The sequence below is a fragment of the Solea solea genome, chromosome 3, assembly GCF_958295425.1.
Source record: "Solea solea chromosome 3, fSolSol10.1, whole genome shotgun sequence".
In the NCBI taxonomy this organism is placed as follows: Eukaryota; Metazoa; Chordata; class Actinopteri; order Pleuronectiformes; family Soleidae; genus Solea; species Solea solea.
The window spans coordinates 11,057,400-11,085,169 of NC_081136.1; the positions used below are offsets into that span (position 1 = coordinate 11,057,400).

The 27,770-nt window shown below is 38.9% G+C and overlaps 3 protein-coding genes and 4 non-coding genes across 7 annotated transcripts; 3 read left to right on the top strand and 4 right to left on the bottom strand.

Annotated features, from left to right (window-relative positions):
* The first annotated feature begins 321 nt into the window (after positions 1 to 321).
* On the top strand, positions 322 to 394 carry trnak-cuu (transfer RNA lysine (anticodon CUU)). Its single transcript has one exon. It is a non-coding gene; the product is annotated as a tRNA-Lys (tRNA).
* A 342-nt stretch (positions 395 to 736) lies between these two features.
* trnan-guu (transfer RNA asparagine (anticodon GUU)) lies at positions 737 to 810 on the top strand. The gene has a single exon. It is a non-coding gene; the product is annotated as a tRNA-Asn (tRNA).
* Positions 811 to 991: 181 nt separating this feature from the next.
* trnan-guu (transfer RNA asparagine (anticodon GUU)) lies at positions 992 to 1,065 on the bottom strand. Its single transcript has one exon. It is a non-coding gene; the product is annotated as a tRNA-Asn (tRNA).
* Positions 1,066 to 1,913: 848 nt separating this feature from the next.
* Positions 1,914 to 1,987, bottom strand: trnan-guu (transfer RNA asparagine (anticodon GUU)). Its single transcript has one exon. It is a non-coding gene; the product is annotated as a tRNA-Asn (tRNA).
* A 177-nt stretch (positions 1,988 to 2,164) lies between these two features.
* gba2 (glucosidase, beta (bile acid) 2) lies at positions 2,165 to 16,587 on the bottom strand. The gene is made up of 18 exons (XM_058624787.1): positions 16,435 to 16,587; positions 14,149 to 14,841; positions 11,517 to 11,608; positions 11,156 to 11,271; positions 10,633 to 10,851; positions 9,663 to 9,902; positions 9,432 to 9,534; positions 9,115 to 9,268; positions 8,058 to 8,183; positions 7,722 to 7,906; positions 7,106 to 7,210; positions 6,901 to 7,008; positions 6,323 to 6,474; positions 5,386 to 5,492; positions 5,082 to 5,224; positions 4,699 to 4,814; positions 4,257 to 4,448; positions 2,165 to 3,775 (listed from the first exon to the last, which is right to left on the bottom strand). Exons 2-18 carry the CDS (start codon positions 14,340 to 14,342, stop codon positions 3,545 to 3,547), a joined length of 2,583 nt encoding a protein of 860 aa, XP_058480770.1. The 5' UTR covers positions 14,343 to 14,841; positions 16,435 to 16,587; the 3' UTR covers positions 2,165 to 3,544.
* Positions 16,036 to 23,494, top strand: rgp1 (GP1 homolog, RAB6A GEF complex partner 1). The gene is made up of 9 exons (XM_058624785.1): positions 16,036 to 16,267; positions 16,455 to 16,570; positions 17,957 to 18,090; positions 18,290 to 18,373; positions 18,921 to 19,070; positions 20,057 to 20,203; positions 21,043 to 21,170; positions 21,263 to 21,440; positions 22,807 to 23,494. Exons 2-9 carry the CDS (start codon positions 16,455 to 16,457, stop codon positions 23,028 to 23,030), a joined length of 1,161 nt encoding a protein of 386 aa, XP_058480768.1. The 5' UTR covers positions 16,036 to 16,267; the 3' UTR covers positions 23,031 to 23,494.
* A 472-nt stretch (positions 23,495 to 23,966) lies between these two features.
* On the bottom strand, positions 23,967 to 25,871 carry msmp1 (microseminoprotein, prostate associated 1). Its single transcript, XM_058624786.1, has 3 exons — positions 25,659 to 25,871; positions 25,421 to 25,529; positions 23,967 to 24,263 (listed from the first exon to the last, which is right to left on the bottom strand). Exons 1-3 carry the CDS (start codon positions 25,765 to 25,767, stop codon positions 24,065 to 24,067), a joined length of 417 nt encoding a protein of 138 aa, XP_058480769.1. The 5' UTR covers positions 25,768 to 25,871; the 3' UTR covers positions 23,967 to 24,064.
* Positions 25,872 to 27,770: the final 1,899 nt, after the last annotated feature.

Consider the following 27,770-nt stretch of genomic DNA (forward strand, 5'->3'; position numbering starts at 1 on the left):
TGCTTGCGGAAGAGTATTAGGGACACATGTAAAAAAAATTCAAAGAAAGAAAGGGAGAAAAAAAAGAAAGAAAACGCAGGCACTTTATTCGAGATTAAAGTCAGAATTCTGACGTTTTTCTCAGAATTCTGACGTTTTTCTCAGAATTCTGACTTTAATTTCAGAATTAATGCTGTTTTATTTTTTATTTCCTTTTTTAAAAAATAAAATACATTAAGTCGTTCAAATGCTTTCTTGTACAGTAATGTACACATAAGTTACTGGATGCACCTAACTCAGGTTGCACATGTAAAATAGACAACATTTCGGGACAGTCTCCATGCCCGGCTAGCTCAGTCGGTAGAGCATGAGACTCTTAATCTCAGGGTCGTGGGTTCGAGCCCCACGTTGGGCGCATACGTTTTTCTTTGTGTGTTAAGAAAGTAGGTCCGTCCACGCGGAAATTGTGTTTTATATTTATTTATACGCCTCACATTTCACTGACGTAAAGCCTGCCTCCACTTCGAAAAACTATGTCAACCATGATTAGAGAATTGCTCCCTACATTTTTAACACCAATAACTGTTCTTTCTTGACAATTGTTTTCAAACTATATGTATGAAAGACAGAATGTATATATGAATGAAATGACCTTTGACTTTTTCAGAGCTTCACTTTTAAAGAAAAAAAGAAAGAACGTAACTGTCTGTGACTGTTTATATACAATATGTTACAATTATTCTGTTATGCGAGCTTTGTCTCTGTGGCGCAATCGGTTAGCGCGTTCGGCTGTTAACCGAAAGGTTGGTGGTTCGAGCCCACCCAGGGACGCTGAAGTTTTCTTTATTTACTCTCCGTGTATGTAGGAAATTTCTGTGTAGAGTTTTATTTATTTATACCTGTATTTATTTATGCATCTATTTATTTCTGTACTTATTTATACATAAATCAGGTTTCGTCTTCCATACGTAGTATATACTTCACTATCGGTTTTCACCGTTTCAACTCAAAACGTCCCTGGGTGGGCTTGAACCACCGACCTTTCGGTTAACAGCCGAACGCGCTAACCAATTGCGCCACAGAGACGATGAACACCAGCAGGGGCGTGGCCTACAAGAAATGCCATCGGCCCATCTGTATTCAATAGAACAACTGCCATATTTAATCCCATATACATTGTGTAAAGACAGGAACAGGAAGTAGAAGAAGACTTTAAGAAAACATATACACCTCCACAGAAAATTAAAAATGGAACTGAATTATCTTGTAGCAGCATTTATAACTAGGGCCCCATCCACTTGGAAACAGCACGAAATGTAAACAATTTTTTCTTTGCCATACTGAAAAGTTTCCCGTTAATACAGCATTGTTTCAGGAAATGTCTCCGTCCACATGGAACCCTCTAAGAAGACTTAAAAGGCTGTACATATGCCAGGCCTGTAGGTGGAGCTGTAGCGCTAGAAGAAGATGTTACACACATTACAGGTAAAAAAAATAACATAAACGAGAGCCAGGGGAAAGAAAGGGAGATGGATCGAAGATGATGATGATGACATAAATCCTGTATTTCTGTTGAAAAATGTCAGCTGCAGCAACGAGGACAACATGTAAGCGCAGTATACATAAGGGAGGATCTCTCTGTAGTTATATAATACATACAGTATAGTATGGAGGACGAAACCTGACTTATGTATAAATAAACCTACCTCATTAACATATGGACTCAGCAATAAATAAATAAATGTAAGTGAACAGAAAAGTATAAATAAATGTAAAACATTTATTTATAGTTTCATTTATTTATTCCTGTATTTATTGATTGATTGATTTATTATTTCTGTATTTCTTTCCACATTTATACATAAGTCAGGTTTTGTCCTCCATAGTAAAGTCAAGTTTTTTTGACTGACATGTAATTTTTTTTAAACTCAAAACGTCCGTGGGTGGGCTTGAACCACCAACCTTTCGGTTAACAGCCGAACGCGCTAACCAATTGCGCCACAGAGACATACACTGCAGGTGAGGGCGTGGCTTATTTCTCGGCCCACTTGTATCCAAATGAAAAACTGTTATAATCACATATACATTTAAGGCTGAGTAAATTCATCTACTTTAGGTATAGGCCGTTTCATTTTACAACCCGTAATCCCCCCCCAGACTTAATATGGGTTATAACAACATTCAGTACAATGTAGAATCTTTGCTTTTAATGCAATTACTCATTTTCTTATATTCATAGATTTATTCTGCATCTCATACAGACTGATTTGTACAGCAATGGCTCAATGAAGTACTTCAGTGTATTCACCCGGCATCTGTGCTTGTCATCAGTGAGTAGGGGAATTTTAATACTCGAGAGGGAGACTGGAAATAGCAGTTGTCTTGAAAGTATGTGTATGGTAAAGGGACATGCAATTTCCTACATGTCAATCAATACAAAACTTTTTCTGACAATACAGAGAGGACGTGCTGCAGCTATGAACAGTGTGAATAGACCGATTTATTTTCTGAACAATGTAAAACCTTTTCAATAGTATCATAAATGAAATGCATAAAATTAGAACAACATGTGCCCCCAAGATTAGCTAAATTATGTCTAAAATATAGTTGACTGTAAAACACTTTGGGCTGACACACTTCCTATAGATGATTTCATTACATCGTGGTTGTTTTCAATATATTACACATCACAATCGGAGTTGGTTGCATCTTATTCAGCAAGATTGTCATGAGTATTAGATCTTTATAAAACATTAAATGTCGCAGCCACATTCGAGTTCTGTAGATATGGGCCAACATGCAACAAGGCACAAAATGCTATTTTTTGAGAACATATACATACATACATACACACATATATATATATATATATATATATATATATATATATATATATATATATATGCTATTTTTTGAGAACATATACATATACATATATATATTTATTTATTTTCAACACTTCCAACATCCAATCAAGGAAAATAAAATGTATCTTTTCAAGTGTCTGTTACTGTAAATCAACTTGATTTACACACAGACCTTTAGATATACTCATTAGTTTTAGACCACAATGCTGACATATGGCTGGTACAAGACAACAGCATATAAACTTGTTGCAAGTAAACAAACTTCACTATGTTTGTACTACGATTGTTAATCATTAAATGTAGTGTTTTGTACGCATGTCCAGGAGTACAAATAGAATTTTGCTTTACTTTTAAGAAGCAATACATACTGGCCCTTACTTGGACAGAGCCTGGCCAACACTCTGCACTGCACACCTACACCTAAACTCTACCCCACCCCTAACTTAACCAATACAATGGCTGCATACAGTAGTTGCTAACTTTGTTTAGAATAAACCATCGTAGGTTTAACCTTAACCCAAAAAAATAAAACACCAGAGGGAAATTCACAGTCCATCATCAGTAAAAGCCGAGCACTGCAGGAGGGGAGTGCATATAATGGTGGTGGCTTTAGAGGTGGTTTTCCAGGGAACTTCATGGAAATTACTCAAAAGTCAAGGTTGACTATAGCTGTTGCGCTGGTTGTTGTTTGTTTTGTCTCAAACGCCATCTCTGCTCTCATTTGTGTCTCCAGCTGATGTGGCCGGAGTCGTCTGTGAGGTATTTAAGGCTAGCTGCATCGCCCAGATGCTCAGAGGCCTCATGTAAGCCAGTGAGCGAAAGCAGCCCTTCTCACTGTAGGCTTCAGGAGTCTGGAACGCCATGCCACATCTTTCCCACACAGTCCGGTAGCAACCTTCTGCTGTTCGCATTCCCTCATCCCACATGCCCTGAGTAACAAAACACAACCAAAGATGAGTGAGACAGTCGTTTGGTTAGCATTACCCTATTCTTGATAATCCACAGGTCCAGTGTGTAAGAATGGGTGACATCTAATGGTGAGACTGCAGATTGTAACAAATGGAGGACTGGAGGAAACAGAGAAACTGTGGCCTCTTTAAAGCAAAGCCATTTTGTATTCTTAAGCACATGTCCACTTGTATAAATGCACTTATAAGTAGTACATTCATTTTCGGCCAGGTAACATAGTTAAGTTAACTTCTGAGAGAATAAACATGAGCGTAAACATAAGGGAATGGTTGAACATTTTTTGACAGACCTGTTTTCTCACAGAAATCAACACCAAAGCAAATGTATATGCAAAAAACAAAACACCATAGTCAAATGCCATTTTTGTGGGTTTAGCTTGGTTTGCAAATCCTGTGTATACCTATACTTATTTTGTGTGAAACAGGCTCCAGACAAACTCACCTCATGGATCATAGTGGCTGCCAGTCCATACACTACTCCAGTCCAGACCTCATCTGATTGGATGCTGGAACGGTCGGGGACTCCTTCAGGACGCATGCCGTTGACTGCCCCCATCTGGCCTCCAGCAAAGCTCATTACATTCAAGTCAAAGATGGATTTTAGTGTGGTCAGCATTTTTTCTTTTGGGAAAGCCTAAAGGGAGGAAGCAGTGTTTAGTGTCATAATCCTGAAAAAAAACATTCCCAAGTTGATGTAACACATCTTTCTTCCTAGAGCTGACCATATATTTACCACATTTAAAGCTGCACTGCATAACTTTTTAACATAAACAAATGTCGGTTTTATTCAAACCATTGTCACATGGAAATATTTGAGTCAAACCTTAATCATACGATCGATATTACATGTGCTTAGCTGACAAACATTTGCTGCATTTACTTGCCTGATAGTCTCCCTCTCCCAGCCCGGATGCTTTTAGGAACCAGTGGCCAGCACACTGGTCAGACATGACACTGTTTGAATGGTCTCCACCACTGCTGTCGTAGTTGTAGTACTTTCCTAAACATGACAGGAAAATTAAAAATAAAGTCTCAAGCAGCTGATTATCACCCATTAGTTGGACCATACTAAACCTGCAAGATTAATTACTGCTATGAATTCATTAATTTTTTTCATCTTTGTAAAATAAATATTGGCGTCAGTCCATACATGAGAATAAAAGTCTTAACCCATCAGTCTGTCACTGAAGACAGGGTTAGCGTGTTTCCTGCAGGTACTTCCATATAAATACTGCATAGTGCACAAGAAACGGGTGTTTGAACTCACCGTTCCACAGCAGTTTGTCGAACGCAGCACTGCCTCTGTCTAAGATGTCTCTGTAATATTGGTATGATTCCTCATTGTCCAACAGTCTGGCCATCTTACACATCACACACAGGGACGCCAACCACAGCCCGCCACAGTACGCACTGTAAAACACATCAAATCATAGGTGCACATTGTGGTCATTTGTCACATCCTACCTTGCCCAAAGATAAAATATTAAATGATGTTTTTTATTTAAAATATATAATTTTCAGATGTGTGTTAAAAGTCGGCCATGTTTTTTCCATCCTGTCCACACTCTCACCTTGGTCCAGTCACTGTCCAGCCATCATAAGTCTGGTCAGCAAATCCAGAGTTTTCTATTAGTCCATCTCCATCCAGGTCAAACTTGAGCTCTGACTCCATCACCACCTGACACATGGACAACAGTTGCAAATGATGTCAGTAAAATTACTCAAGTCCTGAATAAATAAAAAAAAAAAAAAAAATATATATATATATATATATATATATATACATATACATATACATATATATATATATATATACATATTTATACATATATACACATATACATATACACACATACATATATATATATATACATATACAGTATATACACATGTATAAAGCATTTAGATTAAGAAGACTTTAAGTGAAAAATGTTTTCTCCTTTGCAAGGAATTAGTAGATTAAACAGTTGGTATGATTAACACAGGAAAGGAAGCTACAGGAAAGGGCCTTGATGAGTTTCTGCTAGTGTAGTGTTGCTAACTAAAATCTGCTGGGGCGGTGCCTGACTTGAAACACCTGAAACCCATCAGTGGGTGAAACAGGTAGCACGGCTGGGCGAGCAAAACAATCAAAGACAATAGGGCTGTGAACGGTGAATCACCCCCCCCCGGCTTGGCTGACTCTCGGTGGGCGGTCTCGGCTGGGTGCAATCAGTGTCAGCCCCGGTGTTCAGCCCATGTCTACCTACGCATCACAACCCGTACAGCCGTATTTTAATTGGAGTCGTATTCTGTGGAGCTTGCCTGCTACAGAATAGGCCAACAGCAAGATTTAAGTAATCCCGATGTCTTCTCTGTTCAGATTAAAATCTTCACTTCCTCATTCACTTGCATTATTTGCTAAATACACAGTAAAACACCACTGATAACTGGAACTTATAAGCTTAACATCATGTGCTTCGATTGATTCATCGCAGAGTAAAGTGTTTCAAAGATCATCTGTTATACCTTACAGATGGGCCACATGTCCTGCAGGTACTGAGTGTCCTGGGTGAGATGAAAGTCCCTGTAGACCTGCAGGACAAACTTCAGGTTCAGGTCCTTCCAGTCTGCCGTGTCATGAATAAGGTAGGCATTGACCCGCTCCCACGGCTCATCATCTAGGAAAAGAGTCATCATAAGCCTTGTTACGACCATGGCGTACAGTTCAATACATTTTACAATTGTTTGCATTTGGATTATTAAAAGTTTAGGGTATTAAAATAACTGATGCGTACAGTCCCCCTAGTGTGGAGGCAATGCTGCCGTTACGTTTAGATCAGAAGTTAGAACTGGGAGTGGTGTCACGCATGAGTTCACCATGTTCCAGATGGAAAGTCGGGAAACATGTCTCGGACTAGCCACTATTAGCAACACAAGTCGATAACGATAGAAAAAAATTCCCCATGACAACCAAATATGAAGTTTTAAGACTTTGCAGAACTGAAAAGAAACCTACGGCTGCCTAAATTTAACCTATGTTGTGAAGGAACTAGTTCCTCCACGGGACTTCCCTTGGAGTTGTAGTATTGTAATTGCTCTCTTACCTGGGTCTCCTATGTCATGAGGCACCACATTTTTGGTATTCACATAAGAACACTGCCCACTCATCAGATGCACCCTCTCTGTTGTGTCCTGCTGAATCACACTGCCAGCTGAGAAGAGAGTGAGTCTTGGTATTGTACTTTATCAAACACACACACACATGCTTTAATAATTGGAAATACACTGACATTACAAATATTCACTCACCAATGTCGTATTGTATGCTCAGAGCGATTTTGGGCCACAGCATTATGAGGGCAAAAGAGGCATAGAAGTGCACATCATATGTATTGTACATTCTGTACTCCTGACCTGGGGACACAATCATTGTTCATTAAAACATGAATCTTTCGTTTAAATTCAACCAGCCCTGAATATACAGTGCTTCAAAAAATGTAGATCTACATTAACAGCATTGATAATTATCAACTGCAGCCATGTTCATTTTCTCATATGAGAAAAAAGCCTAATACCTTAAAATAAAGTTAATTTGCCCAACCCTAAAACATATCCCTTTACTAAAGAAGTGAAGTGTGTAACAGTTAGGAGGGGTTTCTTGGCAGATTGTATACAGTATACTACATGGAAGCATTTTGTATACGTGTATCAAACTTTACAAATAAAAGCAGAAGCCTTAGAATAAGCCTTGTACTGTATATGTACTTTTATATGGAGGTTGCCGTGTCACATGGTTCTACAGCAGCATTGCATGCTTTGAAGCAGAGGCTTGCTACACAAATGACCAACGACATCCTTTCTGGTATGCAAAGGCCACTATAGTATAATACTTCATTTGTTACAATCTGCACTCTTTGACGTTTACCTTCAAGGTAGGCAAAGCGTCCGTACTCCTTGATGACAGCAGGCTGAGCTGGAAGACCCCCGTCCTCACTGCGAATGCCGCCACTGATGTCTGCGTCCTCTGCGAGCTCGGTCCACACTGTCCCTCCATCCGTCACAAAGTACAACTCATTAAACAAGGCCGATTTATACCAGGAGGGGAGAGCACTGTAATACCAAGAGAAATACATGCCAAGTTAAGTCATGAGGTGATGTCACATGGCATGACCACTGGATGTCTAGCACTGAAACCTGTTTCAGTTGGAGGATCATTTTTATATTTCAACCTACACAGATTTATTTCCCAGCTGTCAGTTACCTGTTCTGCAGAATTGGTCTCTGCCACTCCTCAATGCTTTGTTCCCACTGTTTGTAATGTGTAAGAGCATAGTGACTGAGAGACGGAGACGCGTCGCTGTTGGTCCCAAAGTAACGAGTGTACCTCCTGGAAAGAGAAAACACCACAAAGTGGTCATGTCGGCACAATAAGTCTCTAAATCCATCAAAAGATGCAACAATTACTAAAACAGAAATGATTAGATTTGGACACTCAGCATTTAAAAAGCCTTTATGTAAAGTCATGTGTGTCTGAACTTTGTATTCTCTTACTAGATCAATTTGTTTTACATGATTTATGTTTAGGTTCGAGAAATTTTTTATTCAGGAATCTTAAAGCATACAGTACTTTAGCGCTGGGTTATAAAAACTATCTCAACATAGAATATGACAAAAATGTTAAGTTACATTTGGTAAAATTCCACATTGTTTGACACATATTTCCTGTTTATGTGTTTATGTCCATCAGTTAATATAGAGGGAAACTTTATTGTGGGAGCTCTTATTGTGAAGGGGGTGTGTTGATCAGAGGTGGGTCATGCGGTGAATGTGTGGAAGACATGGCGGTTGTCAATAAAGAAGTGGTTCAACATCCATAGTTGTTTTGTTTCCATTACCAAAAAACACACTGCCAGTCAGAATCTGCCATTTCAGCATATATATATATACATGTTATGTCCGCTTCCTCTTGTAAATTGTTGCTGGGGAAGAAGCAGAAATGAGTGGAAGAGGAGCAGCAACCACACCCATAGTATGTAAATATTGGTTCATGCTGGCAAAAGTCTTTCACACAGCGTGAGATTTTGGTCCAAGTTATTTTGATAGTCAGTAATTGTCTTTAGTTGATGTTGAAGTCAAAAAACCACGACAAAGCTCCGGAGTTCAAAGTGTTCCAAAGGTCCCCGTCTAGAAAACTTCAGCAGCAGCAGAGGAGAGATTCTCAGCATCACATGACAAAATAGGAACTACTGGTCCTCACCGCAGTAACTTGTTTTTTCATACACATGACTCAGAGTAAACAAGAAGCTTTAGCTGTTTACCTTATGTGTTCCCTCTCTCCAGAACCAAAGGTGATTTTGGGCATGTCCCAAGCCAAACAGAACTCCAGCGTGTTGCGGCCCTGAGCCGCCACCGAGCAGCCCTCAGCCAACGCCGCTGCCACCGTCTCCCCCTTAGACGTCGGTGGGCTGGAACCTGCAGAGGCATAGACGTGTGTTCCTTCACATCTGCTCAAATACTGAAGTGGTGCATTCTTGTAGTGAGTATATTACTTTGCATCATACTATGATGTTCATTTCTCACATTCAGTGAATTTTAACATCCGCTCCCTATGCATCAGTCTCATCGCTCCACTGACCTGCAGGAGAGTCCAGTCGTCCATCAGTGATGAGGTCACTCCACAGATCACTGCAGGTTCCCTTTGGGCTGAACGCTGTCTGGTGACTGGCCTCTCTGTCCGGCTGTCAAAATATGCACACAAACAAAAGTTCTCAAACACGCACCTGCCGTCTTGGTGAATCTAAAACCTCCTGCTCATTAGCACAGCAGATTTCAATAATTCCCTTCTTCAAACGGCTACTATTCATACCTGCTCTCTGGCTGCAATGCACAGCGTGTAAGGGTTCACTGTAGTGCAGTGATGCAACAAGACTCCAGACACCGCCTCCCCCTCCTTCTCCAGATGGAATGGTTCATTCCAGTGTCCCCCGCTCTTGTCGCTCTTGTCTCCCGAGCCGTTAACCACAGTAAACATGATGGAGACCTCTAGATCGTAGTCGTTCTTGTTCTCTACGTCCCACACAAAAACAGCCACCGGGAGACTTGAGTCCTAAAAAACATTATTTCATTATTAGATGTTTGCATGGAGGACGAGCTTTGAAACAAAACATGTCAACCTACACCGTCTGTGTTCTTTGATTTGATGAGAATACATGTAAACAGTTGTACTAAGATGAATTTAGAGTTGAAGTTGGACTAACACACTCAGATAATGCATGTATACTGTAAATTCAACTGGACTCAAACTGGCCTCGATGCTCTGCACATGTTCTACAATCCCTGGCTTTGAACCGGAAATAATAGAAAAAAACTGGTACACAGAAGACGACAACAGCACAACAGCAAGACAAGCATTGTGAAATCCAGACTGGTGTATTTTTGGACTGAATTTACGCTCGGTCACCTTATGGAATGAAATATTTTGAACTTAATGGATTGTAAAAAGACAAGGAATGACGCTCGACATGATACCAACTAGCTGCCAGCTAAATTTGTTTTGGTGTCTACTGGAAAACCCCAGATACTATCAGGCTGAATGGGGGGGCATATTTCATTCAGTGAATTGATGGAACAGTTGAACTACAACCATACCCTGACTAAACTGTGCATGTAAAGTACTGAGGGGGAGCAGAGTTGTCCTCCGTCTGTTACAATCTACCTCTGATCTAGTCTAATCCAAATCCATTATCTCATAACAAATATTCAGAATCGATTGGAAGTGCAAGCGCCAGACATCATTTGCATAACTCAACTGTTGCAGAGAGGGATAGTGAAGTTACCTGGTAGTCATGGGGAATAACGGGAGAGATCTGTCTGCACGTTAAGGTGACATTCTGTCCTGGCAGGTGGTAGACAGTCCAGGCGCGGGGGTACAAGGCGTGATAGAAGGCATATTCCCCACAGAAGCCCCAGTTCCAGCCTTGTAATGTGGACGGTCGCTCGACAGAGAGCACCTGCTGGTAAACTGTTTGTCCTCCGCGACGCAAACAAACTGTGAACTTAGATCAAGGAAAAACACACAATAGTAACGTATGACAGTAGAGAGTGACACTCCTTTTCAAAATAATGGCTGTTCATAATTCAGTCAGAAAAACCTGACCCATGAATGTAGATAAACACCCCGGTTCTGTTTCAACCGCGTTATGAGGGCCTATTTCACTTTCACCACGTGCCTTAATGATAAGTGACGACTTATCAGAGGTGTAAATCTAGCTCTAGCAGGTTATGGTGTCTGTTTGCTCAGATTAAATGACGTTGAAAATGCTTTTACATGAGTCTCAGTCGATTCAAGATCCTGTGTACCTGGTTGGCTGTGACAGTTGTGTAGTGATACATTCCTGGGTTGAGTTGCCATCTACAGAAATCTCCCCTCCAGCCTCTTGTGATGGTACCTCCTCCAATACCGCCAAGTGGAACACCTGCATATCAGGAGTGCGGAAAACACTAGGAGTTCAATTTGTTTTTTTTTATCCGTTGTGAGATTTTAAATACTTGTTTGTGTCATGTACACATATGCAAAGTAAGACCATAGACTTTCAAACTGACTTTTTTTTTGTAACCAGCAGAGGTTCCCCCCCTGGTGGCTACAGAAATGCAGCTTCTCACCATAAAACTTCAGCAAACCTCCTGAAAATACTGTGTTCTGACACAGACTTGAACTCACCATATATTTGTTGCAAGGGTAGGGGACGAAACATATCAATGAACGGAGCCTTCTTTTCAACACGGGTCTTCTTGTACCACCATTTTATATACCTGGTTGAACATAAACACAGTACACCAATCACATTACAAATCATAAGTGACAGTATGTGAATGCACCGAAGATATTTTATTTATTTTACTAAATGTCCCAAAAGCCTGCACCAGATTGGATAAGAAAAAGAAATTGTTCCACTTTGCTGCTCCAGTAGCTTGGAATCATTGGCAAAACACCAGAGAGCTGGTGTCAGTGGATGTTTTAAATTAACTCTGGATAACTTAGATGAAGTGTAGATGTTTGACTGCCCTGTTTATTCACTATATGTTCATAATTCTATGGTATATAGTTTGATTTTATAAGCATGCAACTGTAAGTGTTTACTATCTCTGCTCCTTGTGACTTCTGGCAACTTACTTGAGCTGCTGATCAATTTGTCTTTGCTAAGTTAAGTTGCAAATGTTTGTCTTGTTGCTATTTCTCAACTTCAATATTCAGGCACACACACGTGTGTTATCCTGTCTTACGGCACATTACGGAAGCCTGTTGGTTTCGATACTGTTGCAAAATGAGTATCTGATCCATTTTTAGTCTCAGTTAATATCCAATTATAGTTGTTTTGACAAAACTAATCGTCTGATATTGGCCCCCAAAGGTAGCCACACACCGGGACAGAGAGAGAAGAGGTTACTGAGCAACTGCACAATTTTAAAAACTCGTCTGTTTGTTCGTGTCTTTTTGTAGGGATATATACAGTTACAGGAGCCTGAGGCCAGAGGCTCCAAAGTTCAAAGTCTGTAAGTAATCTATTATCATCTACTATCATGAAAGGTTTTGGTTGAGCAGTTTAACACAGGTCTTGGGTTCATGATTAGTTCAGCACTAAAGTGACTGTGGTGCTTACAACATAATGCCCCTCAATATATTTAGTCTGAATAAGCTTAGCTTTTAGTTAAAGTCATGGTACACTGCAACATCTGAGCTTGTGTTTGCAAAGCTTGACCCTTGGATTTTCAGTGTTTGGTGAAGGAGGGAGGTAACTTTGTGATCAGCAATATGATTAAATTACACTCAACAACTATGGAAACACAACCGTTTTGTTTTTGCTCCCATTTTCCATGAATTCAAGTAAAAGATATAAAATATCTTAAGAAGTGAAGAGGCCTCTTGGAGGTGAAAAGGTAACTCAAACTAGTCCAGTTGCCTACAGCTAACTACGTAAGACAATTTCTTACATGAAAAACAAATCAGAAAAATTGCTACTGTATTAGCGAGCACTACACCTTTACTACAATAATCCATCCAACTGGCAGGTGAGACACATCGACATGCTGATTAAAGAACATGACTATTGCACAGGTGTGCCTTGGACTTGTCAAAATAAAAGGCTACTCTAAAATGTGCACCTTTTTCGTGCAAAAACAAAAATGTTGCATTCATATTTTGTTGAGAATATGAATTATTCATGCGTAACTTGAGAGAGATCGATCCAGTTCAGCTGCAAACCTGCCTTGCATGAAAAAAACAGCACCTGACTTTCCCGCAAACAATAACCTCACACGAAAGCACATTCTAGAGGGACAAAAACGGCCAGCGGTGTGCCAACACCGCTCCACTCATGAGCAGATCAATGGTAACTTTCTGAGCGTGTTATTTGCCGTGGGCAGATTCTATTGTCCTGCAGGTGGAATGCAATGACTGGTTCCCACCCTAAACTCAAATTGTGAATACAGGCCGAGTATACTAACCTAACCTCAATCTAAAGTCTGTCTGCATAGAGGGCCATTTTGTTTAAAACAACACAGGTCTAGTATTACAATGAAAGCAATGAATACAAGGCAATCCCAAGCTCAATACCAGAACACCTGTTCAACTGCTTTTTAGTGCAGCTATCAATTTATATGGCAGCTATTCAGTGGATTTGGGCATGCAGTCCCACAATATGTTGTTCATCAGTGTTTGTAGAAAATATTAACATAAATAAATGAGTCATGCAGGAAGTACCGAACTAATCTATTTAATTAACTGATTCTAGAACCGCTTTGCTCGTCACTAGTTGTGTATGTGTGTTGTGTATAAAACGACGCCACAGCAGTTTTGTGCAGTTGTGCCATGACGACCCCACCCACGTTGAGGAGGTACTAAAGTAACGGAAAACAACGTATACCAAACGTATACCAAACGGAGTTGAGTCAAGTAGTGCTGGAACTGTATCATAGAAAAGCACCTTAGCATAGAGTTGGTCTAGGAACTGTAGTTTGACCTATGTCGATGTGAATTGTAACCAGCAAAAGCAGCACAGGAAAAAACTGCATTGTGTTCAAACAGTGCACTGTATTGTTTAACTTAATTTTTAGACAATGTTTGTATGGGATGGGCCGCTGAATCATGTGACTGAGCCTCATTCTGGAATAATGAAAAACAATTATTCATATAATCAGATGATTGTACATTTATAAAAAAAAACAATATAATATAATTGTTTAATTTTCAAATTATTAATTCTGAACACAGATTAGTAAGATTATAGCCTTACTCTTTGTTTAATCTATCATCTGTATTTTTTGAAAGGAGGACAACAGTTAGTACATCTTACCTTAGACCAAGGCCAATGTGTTCCCAAATGTAGGACAGCGAGACATCACCTGCTTGATAGGGTTGTCTCTTCTCCTTGAACTCGTGCGCCAGACAGATGCGCCAGCCCTCCTCGGGTACACCATATCCCATCTCCTTAGAGACATACCTACTCATGAGGTCTGCTGTGGATTTCTCACCCCACTCTGCAGTCATTTTGGACGAATTTCCAGCAGCACAGAGCTTCAAATAGAGAATGGGTGTGGACAGGTCTTGTGGATACAAGCACAGACCTGTCACCACCTGATTTCAAGAGAGCCAAATGTGCCCGTCTGAAGTAGTTGTTGTGAACAGTTTCTGGTCTTCAAGATGAAGAGTTATTTCAGACTGAAAACAAACTGACAAGCTTTTAATACTTGCAGAACAGGTTTTCTGGTTTTACCCAGGAATTCCTTCACAGATGATGTCCCAATCCTACCATTAAGTAATCAGTGTCCACATGATCAATCAGGTCTCTAGATCTCCAAGTTGAGGGGGCAAATCGGCAGGGGCAAATTATATCTTCGTTTTCTTTACCACAACCCCCAGATCTCCAGTATTTTTAGAGATGACAGACCACTTTGTATGAAGCTCAGATGCCACTGTGCTGTCTGAATGGATGACAGCTCAAAACAGTCAGGAAGCCCTGAGGATCTCAGTCAGTAAGCTGGTACACCTACAGTGGGATCAGACAATGTTATGTTATATTATCAGAATGTGAACAAAATGATAAAACATCATTTTTATTAGGGCACAGAAATTGTTTTATTAATTCAATGGTTTATCAATTGAAAATAACTAGCTGTTGTATGACTGGCAAATTGTCAAAATGTTATGTTATGCACAAACTTGTCAACTTATTTTGTGAATAAGGTAACAATAATTTGTCATCTTCATGGCTCCAAGGCCCACCAGTTGGCATCCCACCTTTTGGGAAGCACCGGTTTAAAATGCAGTTATTGCATGTATCTGCTTATCATTAGGAGAGCACATATGAAGCCACCATATCAATGACCCTGCTATTAGCTGCAAGGTTATATCATATCAACATAAACATACTGTATATGCATAAGCTTAAGTAAAACAGCAGCAACTAACTCGACATCCAAAAAATAGAGAAGAGGATACTGTTTTTAAAATACCTCAGCAACGTTCTAGTCCTTACGCAGCTTTGTCATCACCTTGTAACACTGATCTATAATGTAAATAATTCACATTTGTCACATATCCGGCGTCTTTTGTCCTCGAAAAAAGCCTACCGTATGAGTTTCTCTCAGGCTTTTCACGGCTACGCTACCTCCTCGTTTTACTGCATTATTTACTTCAAATCGCAAACATACCTTTAAACTTCACTGAATCAGAAATTGAAGAATACTTAATATTTGTCAGTAGCTCTTACAATCACTGTAGATCGCCCGTGTATGCCTGACAGCCCTGTTCCAGGGGCTCAAATTCCAAACAGAGGCGGTGTGGTGTCTGCCGAGACTGTACCATTCGGTTAAAAAATGAAGGGTACATTAAGCTCCCTTTTTTATTTTCCTCTAAATGACAAGTGTCGTGAAGTTTCCGTCAAATATACAATTTTAAAATATGTTATATGTAACACTTGTCTCAACAATGTACAGTGTTAGTGTACAAAACAACGGCTATTTGTAAATATTTAATCCACTGGTCCCTACTCGCGTTACCTCTGCCACGCGATGTATTTTTGATGGCCGACAAATAACTTTCCCAGGGTTGTACTTTTTTGTTGTATTCTTTAATAAATCTATAGAAAGAAGTTAAAACACCATTATATTAATAATATATTAACACGTTGTCGACGCTAATATGCATTTCTAATTTTCTATTTTCTTAATTTTACACTTTTATTTTTCCGTGGTTTGCGGTTGGTCGCACGGCAACCGCTACGGCATACGTGCGCTTGAATTTTTGTTTACTGTAGTAGGGAATGGTGGCTAGCTACAGCAGCTAGAAAAAAAATGGTCAAGTCTTTCAGAAACACGGTCAAAAACGGAGTTGTTTTATTCAAAAAGTAAAATTGGGTGTGTTCCAGAAAAAGGCGACGCAACTGTCTTGCTGCTGTGTAATTTGAGGCCAAGGTTTGTGTTTGAATAAACCTAAAATAGGGCAAATAGTGAGTCGAATCTAACAAGATAACGTCTGTCTGCAGCCATATTTATCTAGCTGGGATAGCTAAACGTTTATTTAAAAATGCCATTGTGATTTGTTCTCCGTGTTAGAAGTCGTGCTTTGTAGGTAACGCTACCTTGTTGTCTAATGTTACAGATGATTGAAGTGTTGGCCTCCGTGGCCCGAGGTCCTGTGTTTCTGGCCGGGGAGCTCATGGAGTGTCTCATCACATTCACCAACCCAATGTCCCACTTGTCCACCTCTGCCACCAGGTACAACTTTCCTCCTTTCACCTAATTGTCAATCATAGAGCTTCACACAAAACATGCCTCATGAGTTTGTTGGTAAAATGATGAAAGGTTGGAAAAAGTATGGAATTAACATACAGAACCCAATTGCACCCGTTTATTAGTGAGCTACTTTGGCCAATTTAAAGCTTTAATGTGTTTTTGTAAAGCCAAAATCGACATTCGTATTTCTGCTGTATGTGACTGTGTGAATCATATTTATTTAAGCAGCATGGCAAAGGTGTGAGGGTTGTGGCATTTTAAATGTAAATGTTTACAAATAGTTTATATATAATTAAATGTATTTGCTGCAAGCTTTTTTATGAATTTATTTTAAGTTCAGAAAAAAAGTCAGTTTTGTTTGTTTCACATAATATGTCAGATTGACTTTAATATGGAGGTTATGTTTTGATGAGATTAAGAGTATGTGTGATAGCAATTGTTATTTTATTTTACTGTTTTGAAATTGTTTAAAATGTTCTGTAGCTATTTTGCCAGTCCTTGACAAAGTTATTATAGTTAATGAATTAACGAAAATTAAAATCAAAATTGAAATAACAATAAAAATAGAACAATAACTAACTAAAACTGAATTGTGTGTTTACAAAAACTAACAAAAGCAACACACTTGTAGCAAAATGTGCATAGTTTTTTTCGTCTTTTTAAATTAATTTCATACATAAGCCTACATAAGACATACTAGTTCTTATGATGTATATTATTTTTTTTCTCTGCCATCAATTTTGAAAGGTTTTATTTGAGACAGCCATTTCATTCATAGTAAAATGATGTTTGGCTGTGCAGTTAAACACAACATTTGTTATGTAGTTAATTGAGTTGAGTTGGTTCATCTAAGTGAAACAAACCTCTAGTCTAGGGGTTTATTATTTTTTTTAATTTATTTATTTTTTTTATTTTGCTCATGTTTTCTCCCAGATTGAGCTCCCTGAGACTCCTCATTAGCTGGGTTTTTTATGGCAAAATACCTTTTTGAATGTTGAATACTCCAGATTATAAAAAACAAAAAAAAACGAAGAATTTACAAAAATAAAAACTAGCAACATCACTTTAAAAACTAATTGAAACTAACACATTTAAAAAAAAAAAAAAAAAAAAAAAAAAAAGCCAAAACTAAACTAATGACACATCCCAAACTATTATAACCATGGTCCTTGTCCATGGTGACACATTTTTTATTATTGTTTTCTGCATTTCCTTAATTAATCCTGAATTTATGTTTATATGATTTGTGGCCTTATTATCGTGTTATCTAAGGTTAGCTGCTAGTGGACGTATTAAGCACTTTTTATCACTCATTCACAACATTCCACTTCGCCATTGTATAACCCTTTTTTTCCATTTGTCTCCCAGTGAGATGTTGGCATGGGCCAGTGCCCAGATTCACTGCCAGTTTCATGCCAGTGAGAGCAGAGTGGCTCTGCCAACCCGGGGCAACAAACAGGATGTCCAGGCTGAAAGTGACACTGTACTCATTCCAAGTAGAGGTCAGTGGGAGACTGGGGGAAAAAAACACTATTTGCTGATTAGTAGTTTTAGCATAAACCAATTATTTTTTGCTTAAAGAGGTAGTTTACACACAGGTTTAAAAGGATTTGGGATTTATTAGCTTGGTTTGAAATGAAATTCTTGCTTCATGTGTAATATGTCTACAATTTCTGCAACACAAATGTTGGTCTTTTACAGGAGAGCGAGGGCAGTGTGTGCTGGACACGCCACCTAAGATACTGTTCTGTGACCTTCGTCTGGACCCCGGGGAGAGCAAAACATGTAAGTTAGTGTTGTGTGTCGCAGAATATAGATCCACAACAGCAACATGTTTTTTTAATGAGCTAAATCTACCCGTGTACCACAAAGTTGGGGACTGGTGATAACATCACCCATAAGAATCTGAACTCCCATTGCATGGCCTCCACAATTAAAGTTTGGCCGGTGCCATGTTGTGGTTTTGCAACTGTTAGTTCAGAGACGTCCCCTGCAACCAGGTTGCTATTGGACAATTTATTGCCTGTTTTCCTCTAAATATGAACATAATTTAGAAAAGTGATGTTATGTTCTATTGAAGAAGAGCTTAAACTAAAGATTGAGACCATTAACTCCTCAGGAAAATGGTTACTGACATGATCAATTAAGTGAGAAGTAGATTAGAACCCAGAAGACTACATACATTTTTTTATATACAACCCAAGGATGTGATATAATAACGCTCGGAAGATCGCCGACATCTTTACAGGCCAAATACGGTATTTTCCTTCAGTGTAATGCAGCATCTACAAATGACCATATATCTTTCTGTTTGTGATTTGCTCTGCCACAGATTCATACAGTGAAGTTGTACCCAAAGATGGTCCTCCTAGTTTCCGTGGTCAGTCAGTGAAATATGTCTACAAACTGACCATCGGCTGCCAGAGAGTCAACTCTCCCATTAAACTATTGAGAGTTCCCTTCAGAGTGCTGGTTCTGCAGGGTGAGACGGCTGTTTTTCAATATCAAATGCTTTTGCACTTTAAAACCATCTGTGGTAATTACAAATATCTCTTATCTCACTTCAATACAAGAAAAGTGAAATGTTTATTTGTACCATAGATGTTAATGAAGATTATAATAAGGAAAATCATAGCACCAAACAAACAATTGCTTTTTATTTCAGAGAGGTTTGTGTTAAGTGAGTGTTAAGTGATCAGTAAGAACATTTCCTTCCCCATTTAACTGGCCAACTGTCCATGTCTCAGTATCCCAACACCAGCAGGGATCACTTTATTTAATAAAGAGTGTCCGCCTCCACTACGGTAGATAGTGATAGGCCTTGTTAGTATTAGGAGTTTACCTGCTGACCTATTACATCACAGACCAAAATAACTTGGCATCATGGAGCACCATTGCATGTCTTTCTATTAACCATTAACTTCAAAATGTTTAATTCTTTAAGCTCAGAGAGCATAATTTCAGTGCCGCTACTTCTTGGTACTGCATGTTTCACGACAGTTGTGGAACGACCATTAAATGAAAGATAACGTTAGTTTAGTGTAAAGGCAAAATGTTTATACAAGAAGTAGTAAAAAGCTGTGAGACGGCATTGACATTGTGCGTGAAGAAGTTGCACAACTAAAATGAAAGATAACATAGAAATGTGTATTTGTCTTATAAGAATGACTACTCAAATGAAAGATTAACATTTATTTAGTAAGAATAACTACTAAAATTAAATATAAAATATAATTTTATTTTATAAGAATAACTGCTATATAACTAATAACTAAATGCAGTTTGTGCAGAACAGAATCAGGTTTTTGGTACAGAGAAATTCAATTTATGTTTGAAAATCTGATTTTTTTTTAACAAGATATAAATGACTGTCTTTCTGTTTCAAGATACAAAAAGACAGGGGTCTCATAAGGTGATGGCCAATGTATTTGTACATTAATGTCTGACATTTTCTCGGCCGATCTGTAGGCATGCCAGAACCTCCATTTCCCCAGGATGAAGAGGTTTCCCCATCGAACCCGTTCCTAGAGGAAGAGGAAGCAAGTCGCAGAGACACTCGGTCTTTGGAGAGAGCGCTGGACATGCTTATGGTCACCACGTCGAGACGCTGCCCACGTAAGTCCCAGCAGTGGCTTTTATATTAGTAAACCCACTGTCTCTAGATCTGAAGAATAGTTTTTTCAGCTACAAAATGCGAAATATTTAGTATTTTTCTTAAAGCATTCTGTCGACAAATCAAATCACTTTGCTGGTCTTTAAGCTTCACTGTCACATAATTTGTCGTAATTGACACCTGCATGTGGTAAAAGATCATTTGTAATTTCACACATTATATATTTAACACTATGAGTAAATAAAATATGAACTATACTCACATGGAGAAAAACATTAAATTCCATATAAATGTTCTATGTTTAACAATATGTTTTCAAATCAGATTTATTGTCATTTCTTTCTCACACAGTGCAGACATAAAGAAAATCAATTTTCCTTGATGGATAAACATAGAGATGCCTGATATTATCGGCACAATGTCATTACTGGCCGATATTGTCTTTAAAATGTATTCTCAGATATCAAAGAACACGCCCAGATATGACTAATGACTAAAACTGTGGGCTGAATATGCTGCTACCTCCTTGACTTCTATGCTGGCCCCCGCTCCAACAATTTGTTTTATGTTTATTTATTTTCCATTTTTTGAAGTATGCTAAATATTATATTTATTTCACTACAGAAGAAACTATATGACGTCTGCAGGGGAAAACATATCAGTAAATAAAAAATACAGTAAAAGTAAGTTAATGAAGATTAAAAAAAAAGGTGGAACAGATTGAGACAGTAGAATGGTTGGGACCTAAATGTTACACAATGATCTTTGCTTGCATTCTCCACTGTCATTGGTTTGGATGTGTGCATTGACCTCATGACCTGTGGGTTTCTCTTTCCTTCAGACATGTTCAATATCACCAACATGCGAGGAAAAGTGGCAAAGTTCTGCATCTTCAAGACTGTTTACAGACTCGGGGAGGACATCATCGGCACGTTCAACTTCTCGGAGGGTGACATCCCCTGCTTGCAGGTGTGTTAAGATTTAGTTGTGAACGGCTGCACACATTGACTGGTGCGTGTAATGGCTGTGTGAGTGACGCCTTCCCGCTTGTGTTTTTGCAGTATTCGGTGAGCCTCCAGAGCGAGGAGGAGATCCAGCAACAGTACCAGCGACGTCCCGGCCACGCCGTCAGTGTGAGTGGACACGGGCGACATCTGGAGTCCTGCCTCCATACGGCCTCCAGCCACTTCTCCCTTCCCATCCCCCTCAACGTCACACCAGGTTTCAGCACAGATATAGGTCAGTCTCCTTTGTACAGAACCATGTCTGATCGCAAGTGCATGCTCAGACGGATTTGTCTATATAATTTTTATTCTGCCATTTAGAATTACACTTGTTAGTTTAATTAGATTTGATAATGTGAAGATTCCTGGGGCCAATGGTCCCTTCAGACATTTAAAAGTTACATGCAAATGCAATGTTTTATAACTATTTTATTTTCATTTTCACAAATATAAACTTTAAATGGCAATGTAATCAAATCTAAGCCATACAAGAGTGAACAAATGGACGAAAGCATCAACTTTACTTGCATAAAGTAACATATACAGGCACATGGCACTAATAGTGAAAACCTGATTTAAAAGTTTAATACAATATATGTACTTTTTTATAACAATTTAGCAGTTGGTGAATCTGTGTATCTGTCTGTCACTGCCAGGATGTGAATCCTGGACTCTGGTTTCAGGGCTCAACTCCTTACCAGCTGAGCTAATGGGGACAGCACATGATACTCGTTATAGTGCTGTTTAAAATGTGTGCGCGTGATCGTATATAGAAAAATGCCTGGGCCGATTTCCTGTCCCTGGCCATAAATAATACATTATAAAACTGAACCGAAGCTGCGGGCCGTATAAAATCTTTGGACACGCCTGCCTTAAATGTAACTTTGCTGTAGAACAATTGAAAATCAGAAAAAAACAGCCGCCCCCTAATGATGACGAAGCTGTTGACATCGTGTGTCATGCCATCGTGGCAGATCAGCACTCGAAGGTTTACGCTCAATTCGCTACACTCGGTGAAAACAAAGCGACTCTTGTCTCGTGTAGGTGCAAGTAAACGAGCAACTCTCAGCAAACTCAGCAAACACATATACATATAACATGCTTCTATAGAGCTAACATTCTGCTGCTGCTAACATCTGCAGTGTTCTCTAGGTCTAATCAATTATTAATCGATTACTAAACTAATCGTCAACCATTTTGGTTATGAATTAATCAGTTAGAGGTTTGGGAAACACCAACCAACATTTTCTGTGAACTACTTATCAATTAATTGAGAAAGAATCCTAAAATGTATCAGTTATGCAAATAATTGTTAGTTGCAGTCCTAGCACAGTTTAACAGTGAAGGAATGCTGGGTGTAAATATGCAGCTGCTTCCCTCAAACACTGTTAGCATTACTTTAAATAACTTAAAATGTATACAGCTAAATACTAAATAATGCCAAGCAAAGAAAAGTATCAATAAGTATATTGATAAGCATTGGTATCAATAAAAGTGTGTAAGAATTAGTGACATCTAATGGTGAGAAATGGTATCAAATGAACTCTCTAATCACATCATAAGAGGATATATCAAGTCCAAACTCTGTCCTCTTTGTTCAGTCTCTCTTCGGTGGCGTCTGCACTTTGAGTTCGTCACAGCCCGGGAGCCTATGGAACCACCCACTGTACTGCAGAACCAATCAGAGGTCACAGTTTGGGCCGGGGCGGAGCATGTGGATGTGGACACCTTCAGCTGGGATCTGCCTATCAAAGTCCTCCCAACCAACCCGGCCCTGGCATCCTACGTTTCCCAGTTTACAGGGAGAAACAGCATTAATATTTGACTCTGAGGTGATCAGGTGTTAATGTTTTTAATGGTGATATCAACTAGTTTGTTTTTGTTTCCAGAGGAGGAAACTGTTTCAGCACAGATGTGCACATTTCTTGATCAAAAATTTTTTTTGTTTCCATTTTTTATGCAGACCTCATATGTTAAGTATGCAACCTATAATTTGCCTTTTTTCTTGAGCATTTTACGATGCACCCGGACTTTGATTACATATTCCTTTTCAGGAAGTCTACCGCACATTGACCGTGTGAAGTGCAACTCTCTCTCTGTTGTGCGTGTCTGTATTTATTTGCTTTTTTTTAAACTCCTTGCACACTCGATATTTGTGGGGGGGGTTTTCTTATCCGAGATATTTCTACAGTTTAAGTGTCTTTCTTTTAATATAAAGTCTAAAAGAAGAAGGACTATACTGAGATGTAAATACAAGAGAATTAAAAGTGTGATTTAAATGTAAAAAAATGGCCTTGTTTGTTACCACACAGAATTCATCATCATCTTCGTAAACAACTTTATTTTGGGGTTAAATGAGTTACAGCAGAGAACAGGTCAAATTCAGTAGATTGTGTATGACACGGTATATGCTTATATGTACATCAAGCACTGGAATAATCTGGCATTTGGGATCATGTACATAGTTTTTTTTGTACAAATCTTTTATATCTTCAGCACAAAAAGCTCCCAGTATGAATATTAAAGTGAAGGTTTCCTCTACTTTAAAGCCTATGATGACCACAGGTAGACTGATCCTGAAAAGGGCATTTTATCTAATGAAAAGTCGATGCTAAATTTGTGTATTTGAAGCATCATGTTCTGTGATTTCTGCTGGAAAATTCTGAGGTCTTACTTAAATATTCCTTCACAGACAAGTGTCACATTTCCTTCACTGAAACTTATATATGCTGTTAATGATTTGTATTTGTACAGTATGTATATGACAATAGTAACTGTTATTTAGATGAAGTGAGTAATGGTTTCACAGGCAAACAGGCTGAACACATAGTCGCTGATTTTAGCAGCTTTCTATAGTTTCTACCCCTCAAACAGCTGCTGCTGAAGCTGCTGCTGCTGCTGCTGCTGAAGCGGAAATGACCCATGACTGGGATCCTTGAGGTGGTCACCAGGGAAACAGGGCAGACGAGGATCAGCCGTCTGCACCAGGGTCACTTTACAGGTCACTGGCTCCACCCGTACCTGACACCACGCGGGGAAATCTACTGGCCGATGCACCCTGCATATGCCGGGAGGTAAAGATAAACATTTGTAAACTTTTCCAAGTGCGCACACTGTAAACTTTTGTGCGCACACTATAAACTTTTGTATGCACCGATAGGAAGGTGAACATCAGCTAATGGACGTTCTCAGCTATGGCAGTGAAAATAATCTTGAACTCTCTATGCCAGATGCTAGAGAGTAGCTTGAGTACATTTATCTAAGCACATACTTTGTTGTTCAGTATTGTACATGTAGTCTACCACATTTATTCTGCACAGCTATAGTTGAATATTACTTTCTAGATTATTCTGCTGCTGTTTTTATTTCTTTTTTAAACATTTAGTGCAATTAGATCGTTTTATTATATATTATATATATAATATATATATATATATTCTGGATATATATTTTGAACTCTGTCATAAATTATAACTTATTGTTTAAGATAGAGGTCGACCAATATGAAATCAGTGCAGCTAATGGTCAACATTATCATGCCACTTTTGTTCAAGATGTGACTGGCTGAATTTATTTCCTCCATCAGCTAAAATACAACAGTTTAAATACAACAAAAGATGTGCAAAATTGCTCAAATTAAATGAACAATTGTGGTCTCTCTGCTTTTGTGTACTGCAGACATTGAAAAAAAACTAAAACATAACTTTGTCAAATTAACTATTTGATACATTTATGTATACATAAGCAATAATCAGTGAATGTTGATTATTAAAATAAAATGGCATTTGTCAAATGAATCCATCTACTGCTATTTTTATGTGTACCTCAATTGTCTACAACTGCAGTAAATTATATTGTATTGTTATTTATTAATGAATTTTACTTGTTTTGTTGTAATATTGTATCTTTTACCTGTTTGAATTGTTGTTATGTTATTTATTGTATTATTCTATTCTAGTAACAATAACATTTTTGAGGGAACACATTTTACTTGTAATGGGTAAGTACCTTTTCCCTAAATCATAGTAAAACATTGTATCACTGCTTCTACTTAAATGAAGGTCTGGATGTCCTCCACTGACGAATGCAATAACACAGATTTTTCCATGATGCATATCAATTTTAGATCGAGTGCTGTGAAGTAACTTCATTCCGTCCTTCTGAATCTGACAATGGAGTAACCGTGAGTAACATGCAGGATGTTTGTGTACTCACGTCTCGCAGCAGCCGACGCCAACCGGGTGCAGACACGTGCACTGCATGCAAGCGTTGTCCATCCAGGTTTCACCCAGTGAGAAGTGTCTTCCCTCAAACACACACCGTGCTGGAACAACATTTGGAGGTCAGAAAATTAGAATCAGAAATCTATTTTTTAAATAATGGAGATGTATGTTTTATTTTTTTTACATGAAGAAAAGATGTCCAGTGAGATGTTAAAAGTTTGAGGTCTCACCTCTTGAGTCGAAGTGGCACTCCATGGGTGCAGCAGATCCACCGCTGCTCCACAGGAGAAAGCCTGCAGCTGCAAGCATCAAGTGTGCTCTGGCAATTTCCATCTTCATCTGATCTGGACAGCAGACTCTGGTCCCTCTTCTGCATTTGCACCCTCATTTATACGTCTTGACTGCGTCCACCACGGCGTGGAGGTGTGGTCCACAGTCCAGGCTGTGCCATCCACTGGGAATGAGGAGGTGGTGTTTGTTTTTTAATTTTTTTTGAATGGAGAGGAGGGAGTCTTGTGTCTTCTTGGCACTGTTTTTGGCGCTTGTGAGATCACCTCGGTGCGCTTCAGCAGGCATGAACCTCCAAAGTGATAGAAAGAATGACACATCCATGCCATGACTAAGAGAGGGAAAGGAAGGAGTGGTGATATGAAGGGCAGGAGGAGAGAGAGAAAGAGAGAGGTGACGTCCAAGTAGAAGAGGAGGAAGAGATGGAATTATCAAACATGATTCACCACCGCTCGACCTCTCCTATGGTTTTGTAGGACATGCTGCTGTTCAGCAAGTAAAGATGAAACACGTGCACAAGTAAAGCAGAATATAAACCTACAGTAGACTGAGTGTGTCGCTCTAGGTTAGGTACGAAGAGGCCATGAATGTACAGACCCTGATAAATGGTTACAGATGCTCCCATACAAGAAACAAGTTGTCACTGAATGCTTTGATGCGTATGGAAATAATATGAATCATGTGCTATGGCTTTCACAGTCCCTTAATATCATCTCATTGCCTATGGAGGGTTGACGGTGCACGCTAACATTGAAATGAAAATGTCAAATGAGAAAACATCTTTTGGGAAAATTACTGACAGGGAGAGTTTGAAAAACATGTTGAGTTTGTGTCAAGGAAACAATGAAGCCCTTTAAATTGTTACTCATTCAGGTCCATTACACTGGGATGTACAAATGTACTCAGTGGCCACTTTATTGGGTACAGGCGACCTAATAAAGTGTCAGGAGTAACCCCTGGTGTGGTCTTATGCTGCTCTAGCTCATCTGCTCCTCTGAACTCTGGCATCAACAAGGCATTTTCTCTCAGAGAACTGCTGCTCATTGGATGTTTTTTTCTTTTTTTGGACCATTCTCTGTAAACACTAGGGATGGTTGTGTGTGAATATCCCAGTAGATCAACAGTTTCTGAAATAATTCAATATATTCAAAGTGTCATTCTTTTGTCATTCTGCTACTCGGTTTGAACTTCAGCAGGTTGTCTTTACCATGTCTATATGAGCTGCCATGTGATTGGCTGAGTGTACAACAAACACTCGGTATTCCTGTTGCAAAGAAACCCATTCATCAGGATCTATGGACAAGAAAAATTGTAAGAACCTCCACAAAGATGACTCATGTTCTCTTTGGAAACCTTTAAAAAGGAACTGAAGACATTTCTTTACAGGAAATCATATAAATAGGGCCTTTGGTTCACCATGTATTTTTTAATGTATGTTTTATATGTGCTTCTAACCTACATCTGTAGCACTTTGAGATTTAAAAAAATATATTATTATTATTCAAAAACATGTCTGCAGAAGTGATACGATAATGTAATGTAAATGGAAGTTATCGTTGTTTGTAGATAGATAGATAGATAGATAGATAGATAGATAGATAGATAGATAGATAGATAGATTTTCAACCATTTTCTTTTTTCAGTGTGTTATGTATTAACTTTCTTAAAAAAGTTCACCCCTGGAAAAAAATTGAATTTAACCTGGCTTGACATTTCAGCACAATATCACTCCATGGTCCAATAAAGTATTAGCTCATCTTCTTCCACTTGTGTGCTATCTGTACATTGACATTGGAAAAATCCTCTCAAACCTCTTCCACAAGGCCCCAGGGCCAAATGACATGTTTCTTCAAGTGCCCTTTCTCTGGTACCCCCACAGTAGTAACAGTGTTAACACTGTAGGTCATCCTCATCGGTGGTGCTGCAACAGTCTCAGTTTTATGACTCACACTTGCCTCGCTCAGGCTGCTCAATGTTTCTATGAAGACCTGTTGTCATTGATATAAACATACAGGTAATTAAAAAGGCCTGATGGAATAATTTGGACATTTCTG